At 43.9% G+C, this 18,559-nt stretch overlaps 2 protein-coding genes across 2 annotated transcripts; both read right to left on the bottom strand.

Annotated features, from left to right (window-relative positions):
• Positions 1 to 396: 396 nt before the first annotated feature.
• tmem245 (transmembrane protein 245) lies at positions 397 to 9,329 on the bottom strand. The gene is made up of 17 exons (XM_028425361.1): positions 8,683 to 9,329; positions 7,425 to 7,542; positions 6,786 to 6,881; positions 6,153 to 6,260; positions 5,715 to 5,918; positions 5,454 to 5,623; positions 2,929 to 3,033; positions 2,771 to 2,853; positions 2,593 to 2,683; positions 2,406 to 2,504; positions 2,197 to 2,328; positions 1,917 to 2,039; positions 1,676 to 1,821; positions 1,492 to 1,592; positions 1,228 to 1,402; positions 875 to 1,066; positions 397 to 800 (listed from the first exon to the last, which is right to left on the bottom strand). Exons 1-17 carry the CDS (start codon positions 9,280 to 9,282, stop codon positions 752 to 754), a joined length of 2,592 nt encoding a protein of 863 aa, XP_028281162.1. The 5' UTR covers positions 9,283 to 9,329; the 3' UTR covers positions 397 to 751.
• A 476-nt stretch (positions 9,330 to 9,805) lies between these two features.
• Positions 9,806 to 13,125, bottom strand: frrs1l (ferric-chelate reductase 1-like). Its single transcript, XM_028425362.1, has 5 exons — positions 12,603 to 13,125; positions 12,168 to 12,252; positions 11,827 to 11,965; positions 10,877 to 11,123; positions 9,806 to 10,797 (listed from the first exon to the last, which is right to left on the bottom strand). The coding sequence occupies exons 1-5, from the start codon at positions 12,805 to 12,807 to the stop codon at positions 10,625 to 10,627; spliced, it is 849 nt and encodes a 282-aa protein (XP_028281163.1). The 5' UTR covers positions 12,808 to 13,125; the 3' UTR covers positions 9,806 to 10,624.
• Positions 13,126 to 18,559: the final 5,434 nt, after the last annotated feature.

The raw sequence follows: 18,559 nt of genomic DNA, 5'->3' as shown, positions 1-18,559 counted from the left end.
TTACAATTTTTGTCGATGGAAAATGGAATGGTGACAAATAATGTAATTTTTGTCTTACAGAACAACTCCTTACCACCTTCATAGCCACTGACTTTCATTTCTGCTTCAGACTGTAGTGAACTGAAGTGTATAAACTGTACGGCCCCTCTTCTAACAAACCAAACTATCTCTTTAAGTTACAAGACATGCTGACTTGTGTGCCAAGAAGTGTTTAGTTTATGATCACACATGCCTTCACTGCAAACTCTTCTTGAGCCTCCATGAGGAGAGAGGTAGGGAGTACAAGTACTGCACAACCACATACTGTAGCACAGACACAACCAGGAAGTGCAGGGTGAAGGTCTGGGGGCTTTGTAGATAAAATAGATCATTTTACAATCCATCACAAACCGCACAATCATTTTAGTCATTTATCAATATTACAAAATAAATGTAGGCACTGAGTTCAGAGAGATGATGTGATTAGCATCAAGGTCTCTGCTGTACATGATCACAAACCCAATGTGAGGTCATTGGTCCATGTTTGGGATGTATGCTTATGTGTGTTTTATGGACTGCTGAATAAGAGGAGCTGGTGCCATATTACCCAGCAAAACCGTTGCACTAAGCAGACAACATCATGAGTGATCATATCATAATATGCCGCCATCTCTTCTTGGTCTGGGGCGGTAGGAGCTTTGGGAAGGGGAGCACTTCCCCTGAGGAATCAGCCATTAGGAAGCCAATTTAGAAGGGACACAACCTCTAGTTCTCACTCGCTGGTCTTCTTCAGGATAGATGGGGTGGTCTCTGTGAGGGTCCTAATATGGGAGAAAAGAAAACAATTGAAAAATGCACCACTGTTGTGTTGTATTTTTACAGGTGTTATATTTACCTTGGGTGGAGAGGCCAGCTCGACTGCACTGGCGTGGGGAGTGCAGAGCTGGGACTCATCAGCATGGCACTGTAGATGTTGGCGGCCACCACGAGGATGCAGAGCAGGATGGGCCCAATGATGGCCCCCTCCAGACCCAGGTAGTACGCTCCACCTGCCACCGCCAGACCGGTCAGATATGGGTGTCCCCCCCTGAGGCAAAGAAGTAGTTTAAACACAGAAATGGAACATAGGAAGACCTCAGCGGGCAGCAACAGTCACATTTTCTACAGGTTACAGAGGCATAAAGGGAAATCACAGGAAGTGTGTAGAAATTTGTTTGGCAAATGTGTCTAAAATAACAACAAACATACCCTGATATGTCAGAGTAGATGGCCGTATCTACAAAATATGTTGGAAGTAGATGACAGATGAGCAGCAGCAGGGCCTTGACGCCTTCATCCTGTGCCAACCACAGGTCACACACAGCCGGCACCGCTGCCCAGTACGTCCCGAGAAATGGCACCGCACCCAGAATGGCTGCCAGAGCTGCAGGCAAAGAGCAACATGACACTGCGTGTGGCTTGGCAGGTGCAGGTATAGTGACAGCACACACTGCTGTGAGCACGCTGACTCACCAGAAGGAATGAAGACTATGTTGATGCCAAAGATGGTGTGAGTGAGCCAAGTGTAGAGGCCGTAGAAACCAGCCATTTTCAGCGAGGCGTCAAACACTCCTCTTCAAAACAAACACACACAAGGTCAGAAATAATCTCCCTGATGTATATTTTTAGATGCTGTGATTTTGTTCATGTGACTAACCTGATGGCTTCTTCTACAGACTGGCCAATGATATTGGAGGAGGGTCCAGGCTGGGAAAGGGGGGTCAGACTGATCACCCATTTAACTGGTTTATAATATTCACCACTGGAACTCAGCAGGTAGAAGAGAGTGGTCAGGAAAATCACCTGCACAGACCCAAAATGTGATCAGCAAAGAAGTGTGGAGATTTAGATCAGGATTTAGATATGGATAATGTGGATCAGTTACAGTGGTTTTGTACCAGACTCAGTGCAAAGTTGAGCAGAGCCGTGCCGCTGTGGAACAACACGGTGAAGAGGGTAGTGGTGGTGGAGATGAGGAGGCCAACGTTCCTACTCATTACCACCCACAGAGACTCCAGGATCTACAAAACAACAGGAAACAGCAAGCACGACATGAGGCACTGCTGCATGACCAGAATTAGAAATGGTTTGATAAACAAATTCTTTTCAAATAAAGATATCTATAATAGACTGACACGTCTGTGGAACACATGCAAATCATCTGATCACCATACTCACAGACAGGAGAGTCTCTATGTTTTCCTGTAGAAAGGAGGCAATATCCTTCCAGTCCATCATGTCCATCAGCCAGCTGTTCTGCCTCTGAGCCATCATCTTCTGCCCACGGTGACGCCCAGAGTGAGTCACATTCTGGAGATGTAAAGGTTTACAGACTGTCAAAGTGCGTAACATTGCATTTATGAGGCAAACGTGTTTCGTCACGCTACCTTCACAAACCAGGAGTGATACAGTCGGTCCCAAAGCTCCAAAACCTGCTTCTCTATCACTGCTGTCTGGTTCACCTTGTCTCCTAACATTTTATGAAGCTGCACACAAAAGAAGCAACTTTGTTACCAAACTGACTGTCAACACATTCTGTTTTTGGGAGGACTCGATAGATATTATTGCTCCAACCTTCTGTGTTATATATTCTCGTCCATGCTGATAAACATTAGTAGCAGCTGAATTCAGAGCCTTCTGTACTACACGAGCTTCTGGAAGCCAACTAAACAGACAGAGAGAGAAGAGACACTCAGGTTTCTGTGAGTGAGAAACTACAGCTCTAAACTTAGATACTAATAAATTGTCCTACTTGGCCCATTCTGGGTGGTTGGATACAGTCTCGTTGATGAGGTTACTGGTCACCTCGATGATGTGAACACTTTCATGATGCACCTACAGAAAGGAAAAACTCTTCTGTTTATTTAGGTTCATGTATTTACCTCCAAAATGAGCGTCAGAAGGACTTACCATAGCAGTCAGCAGCAGAGCCATGAGCAGGGTCCCTGTGACCAGGAGAAAGATGATGAAGATGCTGATGATTTTATCCAGTGATCGCTCCAACCACACGATCATCTGTGTGGATACAGGAAGAAAAGTAGGAAGAGGAAAAAAGTGGGAAATAACGGGGAGGTGGTAGTCAGTACAAATCTGAAAAAGTTAGAAACATACAGTAATGAGACACATGGAGAAACCTGTGTCCTTCCCATGTGAGGAGGCTGTTTTGGATCCCCTGAGGACAATAATGTGGTCATCTTAATGAAAAAACAGCCAGCATATCTGCACACATGCTTGCATTAAGCCTTGCAAGAGTCCTTTCAGAAAGTGCGCTGCTGCATGTGCTACTTTTTGGTCTGTTTTATACACTTCATGACTGATTGCAACGTTCTTAACCCAGGTTTCTCAATGCTCCAAAACTGCATCAACAGTCTCTCAGCAGCTTCAGTCATCCTTTGTCCTTGTCACATTAGAGACAAGTTACTGGATTCATTTGCAACTGACTGGAAGAAGCTCTGTTAGCAGGCACCTCTGTCAGAAGGTGTGCCCTCGAGGTTTGACATTATATGGATGGTGACAACATGGCAGGCAGTATTTCATTAGATAATTAGACACACTCTGATAAAGTCTGTGTCGCCTGTTACAACTATATACCTTTCATCTACATAATTGAATTGCTCCTAATCAAGCACAATAATGTAGCCTCACCTTGACAAAGATTGATACTGAGCAGACTGGATTAAACCAGAACAGCAACAAAAAACAACAGAAAATAGAAATGCCACAAATCAAAAAATAAAAATACAATTTCGCTGTCTGGCATTCACCACTGATTCAGACAACAGACTGCTTCATTTCACTTTGGATTTTGCTGACTTGACACATCTGTATGGTGTCTCTTTCTTCTGTGGGTTGTTTCATGAATTAAAATATTAGTATAAGTAATATTTCTGTTTTAAACCTAAAGCATCAAAGAAAAAAAATCTGGCTCAAAAACCATCTTAAAGAAATGCCATGCAGCCCATTGTTTTGTCCATAACCCATCTAACAATCCTCATAAATCTATTAAAAACTGGTAACACATCTTCAGAAAGGCTTTGCTCTGTCTATTTTAACCATCTCTCCATGCAGCTCACACACTCTTAAGACAAACTAGCCTGTTAGATCACAGCAGGGAAGATACAGACAGGGCCGAAGGATCAATAATAAGTCCCAGCCACCCTAACTGTAACTTCCTGTAAAATCAAAGCAAGAAGCAGGAGAGCAGTGAGAGGACAGACGTTAAGACAGGATGAGTGGGTGATGACAGTGAATGGGTAAAAAAAAGCCAGTCCAAGCTACTACGAGGTGTGCTCACGCCTTCACACACACTCACACAAGTTAAGTTTTTAACTTTGCTTTCTCTCTCTCATACACAAACACACTTTCTATCAGCCTCTCTCTCAGCTCCTCCAGATCATTACCTGCTTGTTAAGCCAATGCCAGAGCTTGGGGAGGAGACAAAGAGACATTGGGAAGATTATTATTGGAAAGACGTGTGCAGCAGTCATCACATGAACCCGTGCAACAAGAAGACAGATTGTTTGGGCACAGGCAGTGAGGGATCAGAGGGTGCAGGTAGGGTTTAGCTACAGGTCATACAGGAAGTGTGGACTGGTTTTACAATGGGATGTAAATCAGTGTGTGATTAGAACACACGATCATTACATCCCAAAACTGTAAGAACAAACAAGAGGCATCATCAAGTCTGTCCAAGATGCACCCACCTCTGGTCGGACCCAACATCACTGCTATTCAGAGCAATGTTCGGCCATTGAGAGCAGTGCAGCAACATGTAAAACAACACTGAATGTGTAATGACCAACTAAACCACTGGCTGCTTACACATCCAACAGCAACATTTTAATTCATGAGAAATTTCTGGCCAACAGAACCTTAGTCTGATATTCTCCTTTTAGTTTTGAGCAAGTTGCTAATTTTGTCTGTCTATATTTGGTGCGGGCAGACTCTTAAGCCAGCTGTTGCTGAAAATGACACTGAGGATACTGAACCTGGGCCAATATAACAAAACAAAGGATTACAAACCTCAAGCAAATAGTGGTGGACTGATCAATGGACATTTAACAAAGAACAATGACCCTGATCATTTTAGGTTTTCAATATAACTGTAAGAAATATTTACCAACCAATTCTAACTCTTTACTCTTTGAGGGGCAGGTACCCAGCTATTGTGACCTTCAGTTTTGATCTTATGTTATTTTTACTGCTACTGTATCTCTGCTTTTGCAACAATGCAATTTCCCCATTGTGGGACTAATGAAGGTTTTCTTATCTTCTTTTGATGGTCATTTGTTGCTCCTGAGGGCCTTTAGTGTGGATCATATATAATGTAAACATCAAAAAAGGAGCAACACAAAATGTGTGTCTGGATGAGAGTGTGTAAAATCAAAGACGGGAAAAAAAAACGACTTCTGCTGGTGATCAGTCAGAGGCGTTACCTTAGTGTCAACACGCAGCAGGAACTGAGCCAGGCCTTTGATTGGTCCAGGCAGGAAGGCCTCTTCACGCTCGCGTCCAAACTTCTCCAACACCGTCCACCATGAGGTCAGAGTCCGCTCTGCAAAGCCCTTCACGCCAAAGTGGACCACAAGCTTTTTGAGCACCCACACTAAATCATCATGAAGAAAACAAGCACATCACTATGACACATCTGTAGAGAAGTGTACGCAAAAAGGAGCATGTTTTTGCATGTGTGTTACCAGCCACAGGGATGGGCAGCAGCTGTAGAATCCAGAGGTTGAGCCACACCTGAACCAGTACAATGGCCCAGACCAGCAGAATAAAGTAGATATCGCTGGCTCTGTGGGAGCTCTTTTCTTTCTGGAAGAGGCCAGCTGGTAACGAACGAGGGCTCCGAGGGAAGCCGGGGGTGACTGGGAGGGGACCTACAGACTGTTTACCATCTTGGAGGGGAAGAACGAGAGCAGACAGAGGAACCATGCAAAAAGGAAAGAGAAACAAGAACAACGTGGTTAGTTAGGGTGCTAACCACCATGACTAATGTTCGCATTAATGTAAAAACACTTAGTGTACAGTATGTTGTGGGGATGTTTAGATAAAGGAAGACATCAGCTCCACCAGCCTTCCTTCACTCTCTAATTCTCTGTAAAGTCTGAATAACAAAAAGGCTGTCTTACCTGTGGTAGCGGTTTCACTGGACTCAGTCTTAGGCTGAAGGTTGCTACAGGAGATTGCCATGTAAATAGTGTTAGCAGCAAATGACAGCACCTGGCCCGACAGCTCTCCTGGGGAGGCAAAGAGTCACAGAACATGATGTTAACACACATAAGCAGAGCAAGGAAATGTTCTTTATGTGCATATGTGTTCACTGTTTAGACAAACTGTCTACCATTGTTCAACTTGTGAAGCTGAGCTAGACATAACTTGAACTAAGTGATGGCCGAGCCTGTGAAACAGGCAGGACATAATTTAATAAAGTCTATTTTAGGAGGTGAACTTCTGGTACAAGGATCACAGCAGGTCAAGATTCCTTCCTACAGCAGTTCGTCTAAGTTACTTAGAAGCACTTTTGACTTTGAATGCGTAGTTTGTCTTATTGCAGAAAAATCTGAAACCATTCATATGTCTGCCAGGGAAATATGACTACAGAATCAAGATTCCAATGAGGAAGCAGCTAGTCTTACCTCTACAGCTCACATGATTTAATTTATTCAAGTTGCAGGGAGTAAAGGATTCTCACTGTTGTAAACATCAGTGTGTGTGTGTGTGTGTGTGTGCGTGTGTGTGTGTGTGTGTCCAAAAACCTTCACCTCTGCCAGGGACTGGTGGTTTTTCTTGGGAACCCACGATGAGGAGTGCAACCACCATCACGAATATGGGGACTCTCCATGAGCCAGTCAATGACACTGAGAACAGATTCAGAAAGAAGACTGACTCCTATACACAGACAAAGCTGCATCTATGTTGTTGACATTCCCGGTGATTATTTTGACAGAAATGTTGGCCTTTGGTGTTCTACTTTAACATGCTGCACTAGGTAAAACATATTTGTATATACGTTTAAAATATGTGCGAACATCACTGTGCAAGTACTTTTTTTCCCACAAATACACTAACAGTCCTCTATCCTGCTTCTCACTTTTTCTAAATGGCTCTCAGTCACTTTTAACATTTCACGCCTGAAGGTCAACACCTCTTCAGCACGCCTTAAGTGTGCTAAAAATACTGATGACTTCCTCATCTTACTATGCGTAGCTGTCTGATGGACTTGTGGGCTTGTAGAAACAGCTTCTTGTCTTATCTACACAACTGCTTCATCCACTCCTGTTTTTCACTGATATTCACTGCAGGCTACCTCACAGACTCACCTCAGAGACTTGCATATTTGCATGAAAGTATGAGCTGAAAGCAAACCTGTTTCAGCAGGCTGTCCAGACCTCCAGACTCACCAATATAGAAAAGCAGTACAGCCCAGACAGGAAGAGCCAGAACACGCAGGTACCGCTCAGTTTGGGGACTCCACTTGAAACAAACAGCCAGCAGGTAGCCAAACACAACAGTGCAAACCTGAGGGAAAACATAACGATGATAATTAGATACCTGCTAAATTCATGACACTAAAAAAATTAATCATTTTATTTTTTACAAGATAGATTTATTTCTTTATTTTGATCTTTTTCTTACTCTTGCCATATATACAAATTAGAAACTGCAAAGCTGTGCAATTCCAAATATACATGTGTCCAGGACTTCAGATGGAGATTTATGGCTACTGTGTCACAGTGTCATCAGCGGTGGTGTAACATGTCATCTGCAGTATTCTCCAGACACTGCTTTACATTTCAACAACAGGCTGCACTATTTGTTGTTTTACTGTGAAAACCAGTAGATGTGGTCTGTAGTCACCTGGTCACACAGATTTCAGCTGCTTTCACTCCACACAAAGACGTCTTTCAGTGTAATTTAATATAGTGTCCTCGTTCCTATTTATAAACACAGTCCAGTGTCAGTCAGTCTACCTCTGCATTAGGGGAAAGCACATGCTGTCTTGAGGAGGAACATTTAATGCAATTTGGATTTAGCCAAAGCGTGGCAGGGTTCAGGCCCCCTGGAGCTGTTTTGGAATAATAAGGTATTGATCGATCAGACACTGGAGCTGCAGGAAATTAGACCAACTGACATACAAGTTTAGGCACATTTTCCAAGAAACATTCTTTCTGCATCAAGGTTAATTAAATAAGATGTTATTAAAGATGTCCAAGATAATGCAATCTGCAGTTACACATCCTTCTAAATACTGTTAAAGCAGCATTATCACCTGTTGTGTATGTGTTTGTATCATCATTATATTTTTAATGTAATTGCATTCCATCTGTCATTTAGTCCAAAACTCATAGTTTTTCATGTTTATATTGCTGATTTTGACCAATGACATCAAATTTAATAACATATTCACACTGCAGATTTATAACTTTTCACACTTTGCATGCATCTTCCATACAGTAGTTTAACCCATGCTGCAAACAATATTAGGGAATTATTATATTAGTTATTATTTTGTGAACTGTGAACCCTAACCAGCTCCACTCAGAGCCAGTTCTGGGTGACCTAGTTGCCACAGATGACCTCACCAACCCACGATGACAGAGGGTCTTTTGTCATCACGACGGGTGGGTTGTACCCATTTGTCACTGTCCATTCACTCACCCACGCAATGTGGAAACAGTCCAGCGCGGCCGATACGACCCCGCAGACGTGCCCAAGGATCACCTGCATACCGATGACGCGCCAGAAAAGGTAGAGGAAGTAAACCAGCGGCGCTCCGGCCCCGATCACCAGAAGCATCGTGAGCCTCTCCAGCACCAGCCTGCCCATCGTATCCACCCCGTGGTTGACGCACCACACTGGGACCAGGAGGGTCCCTACCACGATGGGCGTCCCGCTGTCCTGCAGGCCACTGAGCCACGAGCGGCCGAGACGAGCCAGAGAGTGTTTGAAAGGGTGGAGGAAGGTGCCGCAGAGCACTGCCCAGAGCAGCGGCCGGAGGAAGGCCTCCAGGATGAAGTAGACTAGGACAGCTGCCCCGCAGCAGATAGCCACAAAGATCATGGCCCCGGTGTTGTAGAAGGCCTGTTTGATGTTTTTATCAAACTTGAGGGACGACGGGTGGGTTAGCAGTTGGCTCATCATCTCGACAGCCGGCTGGACGCTCTCCGTGAAAGACACAGTGTGAGGCCGCTCAGCGTGAGGGCTCCCCGGGGGAGAGACAGCGGCTGGCTCCGGCGCCGAGTCCTCCTCGTCTGCCATATTCCCCGCTTCAGCTCCGGTAGTCCACCCAACGACTCACCGCGTGACGGAGGAAAACATATGACGTAGCAGTGCGAAATGCCCAACGGCACCATGGGCAATGAAGTGCAAATGAAAAAAACCCTTTCGGTATATTATTATTATTATATAATAATTAATAATAATAATAATGATAATAATAATCATAATCATAATAAATGTGTGTTCTTAAAAAAAGCCTTTTATAAATGTACTTTTTGTCCTGTGCATACATGCAAACAAAGCAGCCCTTGAAATAATTGTGATGGTGGCATATGTATTAGATTGTGAATGTATAACTTAAGATGCAGACTACTGATACAGAGAGACTTTTTCTAGTTAAATATTAAATTACAGGAAATGGGAGAATAAACATTCTTGGTAGCAAGATTAATATTTTTCTAGTTCAAAGTTCATTGATAAAAAATGCTGCCATTTCAAATAGTTTCAGTGAGAGACATTTCAACATATTCAGCCATTTTTAATACAGATAAATAGAGGCTACAATAACAACCCTGGGTAAAGGCTTGTCCATGTCCCAGCAAAATGTATTTGTCACAGTTTGATCCTGTTCAGTGTGTTATTGCTTGTGTAGGCAATACTAACTCAGTTTTTTCTGTCTGTAAAACACAGTTGGAGTGCTGATAAACAAACAGTTGATGTGATTGTGGAAGAGGAATATTTCATGGAAGAGTGACATGAGACAAAACAAGAACATTATAAAAAAAATGATGAAAATCTGTGCATGGTAAATACATACTGGCAGAACAGTCTTTTTCTTTTGTTTGTGCAAAGGCTCATATCCACATAAACATAGCCGGGTGAGGGGACAGGAGGTGTGCTAGTGAGCCATTTCTTTTTCTATTCTATTTTCTTTCATCCTCAGAAAACCTTTGTGTTTTAGCCAAGTTCCCAAAAAAAAAAAAATCAGTGAACAGCAGGTTTCTGAAATCATTCCCAGATCTTCTGGAGCATGCAGGTTTTCATGACTTGTGAGGTTTGTTTATTGTCATATGTGAGTCTAAATGTTTTATATAATTGGAAGTTATCATAAATACTGAAAATAACTGGCTTATTTTAAACTAGCACTACTCTTTTGTCAGTTGTTTTGCACTCCAATACATGAAACCTCTACGTTTTAAATATTTGTCAAGATGCTCTGTATGATGAATAAATACTCTATCATGGTTAATCTATCTAATACAATTATGTGCAAAGTGCACACTTGAATGTAGCATCAAATAAAAAAATTGGCAACTCTCTTTTATTGCTGCTTAATCTTCTCCTGTCTTTGCCTCTGCACTATATGTGCTCTATGTGTGCATTATGGTGTTCCCATCAGTAGGTAGAATGTGAGAGCTACTATGAGCAGTAAGCACAATGGAGAGTTGAAGGTCTGATAAGCTGTGGAGGGCATGAAGATGTCCTCGTACTTATAGATACTGATCATGTGGTCGCTGACTGGAGGACTGTCGATGTCATGCCTCGTGATGGATCCTGTTAGACAAGAGTAAGATGCTGTAAGATGTCATTAAATTTCACACGGCTAACAGGATGCTAAAGCTCGACCACTTACCTTGGATGGCAGGCCCCCATGCAAAAAGGTAATACCATGACAGGTGTAAGTCCACGAGCGTTTCCTCTCTGGGGACGTATAATGGTCGCTTGAACCGGCAGGTCACACGGTTGTTTTCAAAGATGCCCTCTTCATCTCTGGCGGGATTCCTCTTGATCTCCTTGGCCCACTGGCCGACGTTGTAGAAGTGATGAATCCGCACGCGGCCGTTATCGTCATGCACGCAGCCCATGACATCATCTCCACCCTAAGGCAACAGGAAGAGACACAAAATAGGACAGTCTGCTATAGTTGATCCAAACTAAATAGAAAAACTGGGACAAATGCTATAATTGTTCTTGCAAGTAAGCCCCAGTGATGTGTCCTAATATGATAAGGCTTCAGCCACAACATTAGCCACCTGCCTAATATTCTCTAATTAATAATAATAATAATATTATTCTCCTGCTTAACATCTCTGAGCTTCAGAGGGAGTGTGAGTGTGGTGTGTGTTGTGCCTCCATGAATCACTGCACACCTCCATCAGTGCATATTACACAAGTGCTTAAGGCCCCAGAGACTTCTATTCCAGCCCTCAAGGTTTTCACAGCAGAATATTGAGGAGAACATCACTATGCCATCACCTTCTTATATTGAATCCTGCTAACATCTCTTCTACAACAACAACAAAAGCCCTGTGACAGTGACCAAAGCACAAGTGTTACTACAAAATGACTAGGAAATAGTTTGCAGCTAAGTAAATTTTAAAATAGTCTCCAACATTCTTGAAAGAATGGATATCCAGTCAATGTTCTGTCTGATGCATACATTCTATACTGTTAAATGTATCACAGTGTGTATCTAAAGCTGAATCATAACTCCTCCGTGTGATTTTATGATGTTAAATAACATGCAACATAACATACAACAGTGTCAGTCTCAGTGGTTAGCGAGATGGGGTAGCTGCTCACCATTTTTTTGTCTGAGGAGAACCCCACAGCCACCCAGCCGTCTGTGTCTGCACTCATCTCATACTCCACATCTGTCCCGATGCGGCGGTAACTCAGAAAGTAATCACATGTCTCTGCATCACACCCTGGCTTCCCATATCTGGAAATAATAAAAATACATTTAAGTATTCGCAATCATTCATTTGAGAGGCAACACTATTATTTTCATCCAGAGCTCCAGCTCTCTGAGGTCAGACTACTGCTTCTAAGAAAGAAAGCACCCTCAGGGAATACAGCTGCACTGGATGTGGATTTCAGAAACACCGAGGTGACAGTGTACTGCAGATGTTTTGCTCTCTGACCTTATGCATCCTTTGGTTACTCCACAGTCACTGACTTTGATCTTGGCGAAGGGATCCACTGGTGGAGCAGTGGGAAACGGATAACCTGCAAAATGCAAAATCAAATGCAAATCTGTGGGTCTCACACAAAACAACCAATGTCTGTTCACAGAGGGGGGGGGGGGCAAACAGAGAGTGTGTGTGTGAGAGAGAGAGGGGTGGGGGGTGGGCAGCTACCACTGGGGAGCTGGCCTGGGTGCTGAAAGGCCCCATGCAGAGGAGACAGGTTGAACGCAACATCAAACAAACAGCACATGTTCAGTCTCTGTCCCTGTTTTAGTCCCTTTGCCCTTCGCTAGGCCCCACGGTTAGCTCGTCTGGTTATCCTCATTTAAACGCCAAGTAAACAAACCAAACTAGCAGTGAAACCTTAAGAGAATGCACCCCGATCCTTACCGTCATCTGACAGATATCTGGACTCTAGAAACTCAGAGGCGAATGTGCTGTAGGAGTCCTTGTGAGGCTCCTGGTGGCCCGGCTCTCCGTGCTCTCCGTGGCCGGTTCGGAGAGCTCCTTCATCGGTGGGGCTCGGAGCGACCCCCCACCATCCACTCTGGATAAGCAGCACCATCAGCTGTACGAGCCTCCGCGGGAAAACCATGGCTAATAACGAAGCAAGCAGCGATTTAAACAACGACTAGACCGACCCAGAATGGACGTGGACCCCCATCACAGTGCCTTCGCAGGTGTCCATCGCAGCAGCGTCACAGATCCATCTCCGCATCCTGCTTGCCTGTGTATTCGGAGGACTGTGAGGGGGCACCGCGCCGCTGTGATTAACGAGCTAATCTGACTCAAATTACACAGATCTGTAATATCACTCTCTAAATCAGACACACGACCATAATCCTGTTTAAGACCACAATCTAGAAGCCTGGCCTAGTGGCGCTCATTATTCCTTGTAGACATACATTTTCAGAGCACTGGTCGCATGAATGGTTTCGCCCAGCCGCCCTCTCCCTGCGTCTCCAGTCAATCACTGAAACATCCAATGAACAGCCGCTACGTGCTGCCATCAGGATCGATCGATTTGAAATTAATCGTTTCCACAGCAGTTTGAAGCCAATGATGTTTACCAGGCTGTAACATTTGGCCAATCTTTACATGTTTATATGTCGCAAATAGGATTTTAGTGGCCCCAAGATCACACACAGAAAACACCAAAAGTCTGTTTACTTCATACAGGGATAAATGGAATGTAATAATTAATGAAGGCTTTTTACAGACTATAAGTACATTAGGCCACATATTTACCAGTAGGCTGTTTTGAATTTGTCACAATGACACTACAATGCAGATGGCCTGTAAATGTCCTCATTAGATCCGTTGTTTACAGACATCATTGTACACATATGTACAATATATGTAACAAATACATATATAAACAGACCAAATGGGTGTTTTCGTTTTAAAGGAGAACATTTAATTTTATATCAACTTTATCTTTGGGTTGAACTCCAACCTCAGCGCGCCTCACTGTGATTGTTCACACTCCTGCCACTTGATGGCGACATAAATCCACGGTTTGAACCAATTTCTCCTGTTGGTTTGTTTCTGTTTTAACGTAGGCTGTTATGGACCTTTTGATACTAAAAACACTAACGCTTTGTCTTATATATCCTGATATATCATGTATCTGCATAAGCATCTGTAACCATGAGCTAGACTACATAAATTGTTGTTTTAAAACATTAAAGAATTACAAACACATCTCACTCATACACAGGGATGACAGTGGATATTCTACTTTAACAATTCTGTGTTAAAGTATTCATTTAGTCTTTGTGAGTGATTTTGTTAAGTCTTAAACACAGAGAATTATACATTATTAAAGTATCACACACTGTTCCTTACAATTTAAATTAGAGTCAGTTAGGACAGCAGGTTTTAGTAAACAACTTTGATTTTGTCTTTAGGTATTTGTAAGTATTTGGTAAAAAGCAGCAAGTAACAGATTTTTTTTTTATCAGCAGAGAAACTTTGTTGTTCATGTTTGTATCCAGTGGGTGATGCCGGTGATACACCGTGTGACAGTCTCCCAAGTGTCAACACACAACACTGTCAGTCAAAAAGATCAAAGTGTGAATGACATCCATAATTACACACAAGCACGCAGCCTGGTAGTGTAAATGTTGTTTCAACAATGCAAAACAAGTTTAAAAAAGTTTTAGATACTGTCAGGTCATAAAACCTTTTATTGCTTTCGTCAGGTCTAGATCTGAAGCCAATCATTCATGCATGTAACACATCATGTGTGCATACGTCCAAGAGTGTGTGACCTTTGACCTTTCTGCTCTTCATGCTGTCTTTCGTTGCAGACACAAATCAGCTTGATCAATTGCTTCTCTTGGTCTCGATCCACCCAATTATCCCTTGTTTATCCTCTTATTATTTCCACCTCTACTTCTCTTTACCTCTCTCTCTCTCAATCTCCCCTTCCCAATTACCATTCCGTGTAGGGGGCAATGCTTGCTGGGTAATGAGGGACTATGGGCGTACCAATCTTAGCTTAATAGCCTTAAAGGGCCACTCATTAACACAAACACTCACTCGGTCTCTCTCACACACATACACATATCCACACACATCATGCCAGAGAGAGAGATGGAGTGACAGAAAGAGAGAACGAGCAAGGAGCTTGACGGAAGCAGTAGGAGAGAGAGAAGCAAGAGAATGAGACAGGAGAGAGGAAGTGTGTATGTGTGTGTGTGTGGAGGGGGGCATGGTAAATGTCAGCGGCGTGTCTCCTGGGTCTGAGAGACGAGTTAGTGACAGCAGAACAATGGCTGCTGGATCCATTCAGAAACACAGCTGCTATGAGTGCATGCCTGGATCTGTCTTCTGCTTAGCCATCAACCAGGGCTTGTAAAGGCACTGCTAAACACACACACACACACACACTCATAAACACAAATAGAAAAATGCAGGCCAGGTGCACAAAATTGTGTGTGAGGACACACATGGTAAGGATGTTATGGGAGATCAGCAGCAATGTGGATGGCTTAGTCAGAGCTGTCAGTCAATAGGAGTCCCTGTAGACTGAAAACTGGCCAGCTGAGAGTCCTGCATATTCACATGTGCTTCTTCTCTTCTACCTGTTACCTTAAAACACACATTCTATGCAGGGACCAAAACCATATTTATCTGACTGTCAGGAATGTGTCACAAAAATGTCAACAAATGATTTCTTATGTGTTGTAGAAGTGCAGAGCTTACCAGCCAGCACCAACCAGTACCGTCACATAACGCCATGTTGTACCACAAGGTGAGATAATGAGTCGATGTATCTCGTCTGCATCTCGTCTGCCTTCAGTCCAACATGATTAAAGGAAAAAGAAGCAGCACTGATCATAGAGTACTGATTGCCTTCCATACAGACTGTAACTAAACAGTTAGGGCCTGTTTCAGCCTTTATCATTGGATGCCTTGCTGCTCTTTTCCTTTCTCGCACACTGCCACCACATCCTGTCCTCCGGTCACCAGCACCAGCCGACACTGTGGGCTGAAGACCTGACCAGTGCAGCAAGCAGAGAAATATCAATGACTGCTGCGCAGTCATTCAACTTGGGGATACATGTCTACTGTCCCCTTAAACCAAAACCCAGACGTCAGTGTAGGGCTATGGTGAGTCTATGTCCAGTGTAAAAGGGAACTTCAAGAGAGAGAAAAATATATATACATTAATCAATGCTGTTTAAAATATGGACTGGCTGTTCTTTCTCAAAAGCTGCAACTGCTTTGTTAAGGGAGCAACTAATATACGGTATGTCTGGTCTGCAGAGCTTTGGTCACGGTGTTTCTCTGAAATGACTGTAAGCTTTACGTCAGCTGAGCTCTTTCTTGGCTGTATGTGTATTAAATGCAGAAGACAACTGTAGGTGTTGTCTTATTTAGGCTTTTAAAATCCTTCGCTCATTGTATCTATCAGACAGTAGCTAGATCACTTATCGACTGCACCCTGCTTATAACACAAAGCTATTACCTCTGTCTCTCACACACAAACAGTCATAAAGCAGGTTCTAGCTGCAGGCCTCCCCACCCCCAGGGCTTCATTTAGGAGTTGTCAGAAATCACTTTACTCACAGCGGACAGTAAGCACTATTGGCACGATCATCTGTCTGCAGAGCAAATGCACCTCGAACCCACCCCTCACACCTTCACACCCACAAAGACACTACAGAGGCACCGATTAGTGTATGTTTACTGCAATTGCAGGGCAATTCTCTGCAACAGCGAAGTATGAACAAAAGCACGCCTGTCTTTGGATTATTTGCATACATTGCTTGGTTTGTGCTGTTTGTCGGTTGGGGTCTCGGTGTGTACCAAAGGATGAACGGTTCCATTGTGCTGATGAAATGTTTGCTTTAGAGATTAGGCAGCACAGATGAGGCATCAATCAGCACTCATTAAACACTTCCAACTGTGGTGACAAATACACATGTACACACACACACAGCGGTACGCATTCATATTCACACATCCACATGCTCAGGTACAGCTGTAAAAGGTATTTAAGTTTTAAATGTATTTGAGCTGGTTCCAGCCTCTCATACTGTATGTTGTGATCCCCCTCCCCTATAGAGCTGAGTCTGAAGGCTGGTATTGACGGCTGACTTAAAATGCTTGTTGTCAGTAGACTTATCCATTAAGCTGTAACACTGCTCTCTCTCCATATAGACATGCCGACTGGTAAGGGCCTTAAGCAGTGATTATGGTGTTGGGCAGTGGGAGCTGGGGGCTGTACTGTCATTAGTCTGGTTAATCAGAGCCTTGCTCCAGGTTAAGCTCCGCAGCCTCAAGAGACAGGCTGATGAGCTGAGAGCCGTGCCCAGCCTACAGTTCTTGGGTCTAGGCTCCACGGGCTCCCATGACCCCTTCCTGCTCCAGCCAGTAATCTATAACTCTCCCCTGGAGCAATGCGTGCAGGCTCAGCCTCCTGGACAACACTGACACACCATGCATGGTAATGAGACACACACAGAATGACACACTGTCACACACACCTGTTCGCACACACCCACACTCAGCACTGATGCAGTGTTAGCAATCGTCACTGAGTTCATGAGTTTGCTCTGCTCTGCTTCCAACAGTAGTATATTAGGCCTAATAAGAAAAGGCAGTGGGCCCCTCTGTGTCGTACCAAATAGCAGTGACCTTGACTTAATGACCGATGTGATTCGACATCTAAATGCTTAACTACCCCTGTCCATGGAGTACAATAATAACCAGCTCAGCAGAATAAGTGTATTATGACCACAGGGACTGGTTGGTTTTCAAAAAGCAGTTACCCACACACACACACACACACACACACACACACACACACACACACACTCCCATACACAAGCAAATTCCTATGGGGCCACCAGGGTCTAAGCTAAGGAGGACACCCCCCCGGGAGGTGCATATGAACCAGGCCTGCTATTGGCCAGCCTTCTCTATCCCAGCGTCCCCTGTGAGCTCATTAGCTCCAATCATAACCACTTCCCTATGTCTACTTTACACACTCCATCCATCGCCACCCTACCGCACACAAATTGCACTCTCCATCAGAATAGTGTGTATGTGTGTGTGTGTGCCTTTAAAGGACAAGGAAGGTCGGAGAGCCCCGTGAGCCCCCGACATTTCCCAGCGGACTTTGCAGACCCGGCCACAGCAGAGAGAAGTGTGCAGGAGAGGAGACAACCAGGGGTGATAAGTGAATAGAAGGAGGTTAAGAAGTGTGCATTCTGGTGATGAAGTGGATGACCAGGTTTTAGTTCAGGGCTGCTGTACTGCTCCTTTGTGCTGTGTGACCCAGATGGGTGGTGTGGGAGACAAAGAGGAAGGAGGGGTGAGGCGAGAAAAGAGATAAAGAAAGAGGTTTTCATTTAAAAAATGAGTGCATGCTGCAGGGACCCCAGAGGACCACAGAATGGGATGAGACAACAAAGAGCCCTATCATCAGTTTAGTGAATAGATCTGTCTATCTATCCCTTTTATCTCCCTCCGCTTTCTTTTTTCACAATCTCTTCCGCTCTTAATCAGCCTCTCATTGTGCCATTAGCTGAACCTGTAGTCTTAATCAGAGGCTTGGCACAGACACCATCACTATCAGCTGCCCTTCTCACACGCGCACCAACACTAAATAAACACATTTTAATGTGACACCAATCATGTCATCCACTCAATGAGCCCCCCCCCCCCTTTTTGTAGCCCACAAACCCAAACATAACACATGGGAGGCTCAGCTCTCCCGTCCATCAGTCAGGCAACACACTGCCAGTCTGAAAATGTGTGTGTGTGTGTGGCTTGTTAGTGTGTATCCCACAGGGAGGGAAATGATTTTATCTCCGTAACCTGAATCACCTCCA

The sequence above is a fragment of the Parambassis ranga genome, chromosome 16, assembly GCF_900634625.1.
Source record: "Parambassis ranga chromosome 16, fParRan2.1, whole genome shotgun sequence".
Lineage (NCBI taxonomy): Eukaryota > Metazoa > Chordata > Actinopteri > Ambassidae > Parambassis > Parambassis ranga.
The sequence above is the reverse complement of the archived record's forward strand: the minus strand, read 5'-3'. Positions and strand labels throughout refer to the sequence as shown.

What these genes read in the sequence shown, in the direction of transcription:
- tmem245 (XM_028425361.1), bottom strand. Translation starts at nt 9,282, where the DNA reads ATGGCAGACGAGGAGGACTCGGCGCCGGAGCCAGCCGCTGTCTCTCCC. An exon ending in ACCACCAGTCCCTGGCAGAG is followed by an intron (nt 6,261 to 6,785) that starts GTGAAGGTTTTT and finishes TTGCCTCCCCAG; the next exon opens with GAGAGCTGTCGGGCCAGGTG. An exon ending in ATCTACTCTGACATATCAGG is followed by an intron (nt 1,067 to 1,227) that starts GTATGTTTGTTG and finishes TCTTTGCCTCAG; the next exon opens with GGGGGGACACCCATATCTGA.
- frrs1l (XM_028425362.1), bottom strand. Translation starts at nt 12,807, where the DNA reads ATGGTTTTCCCGCGGAGGCTCGTACAGCTGATGGTGCTGCTTATCCAG. An exon ending in CAGATATCTGTCAGATGACG is followed by an intron (nt 12,253 to 12,602) that starts GTAAGGATCGGG and finishes TGCATTTTGCAG; the next exon opens with GTTATCCGTTTCCCACTGCT. An exon ending in GTAACCAAAGGATGCATAAG is followed by an intron (nt 11,966 to 12,167) that starts GTCAGAGAGCAA and finishes TATTATTTCCAG; the next exon opens with ATATGGGAAGCCAGGGTGTG.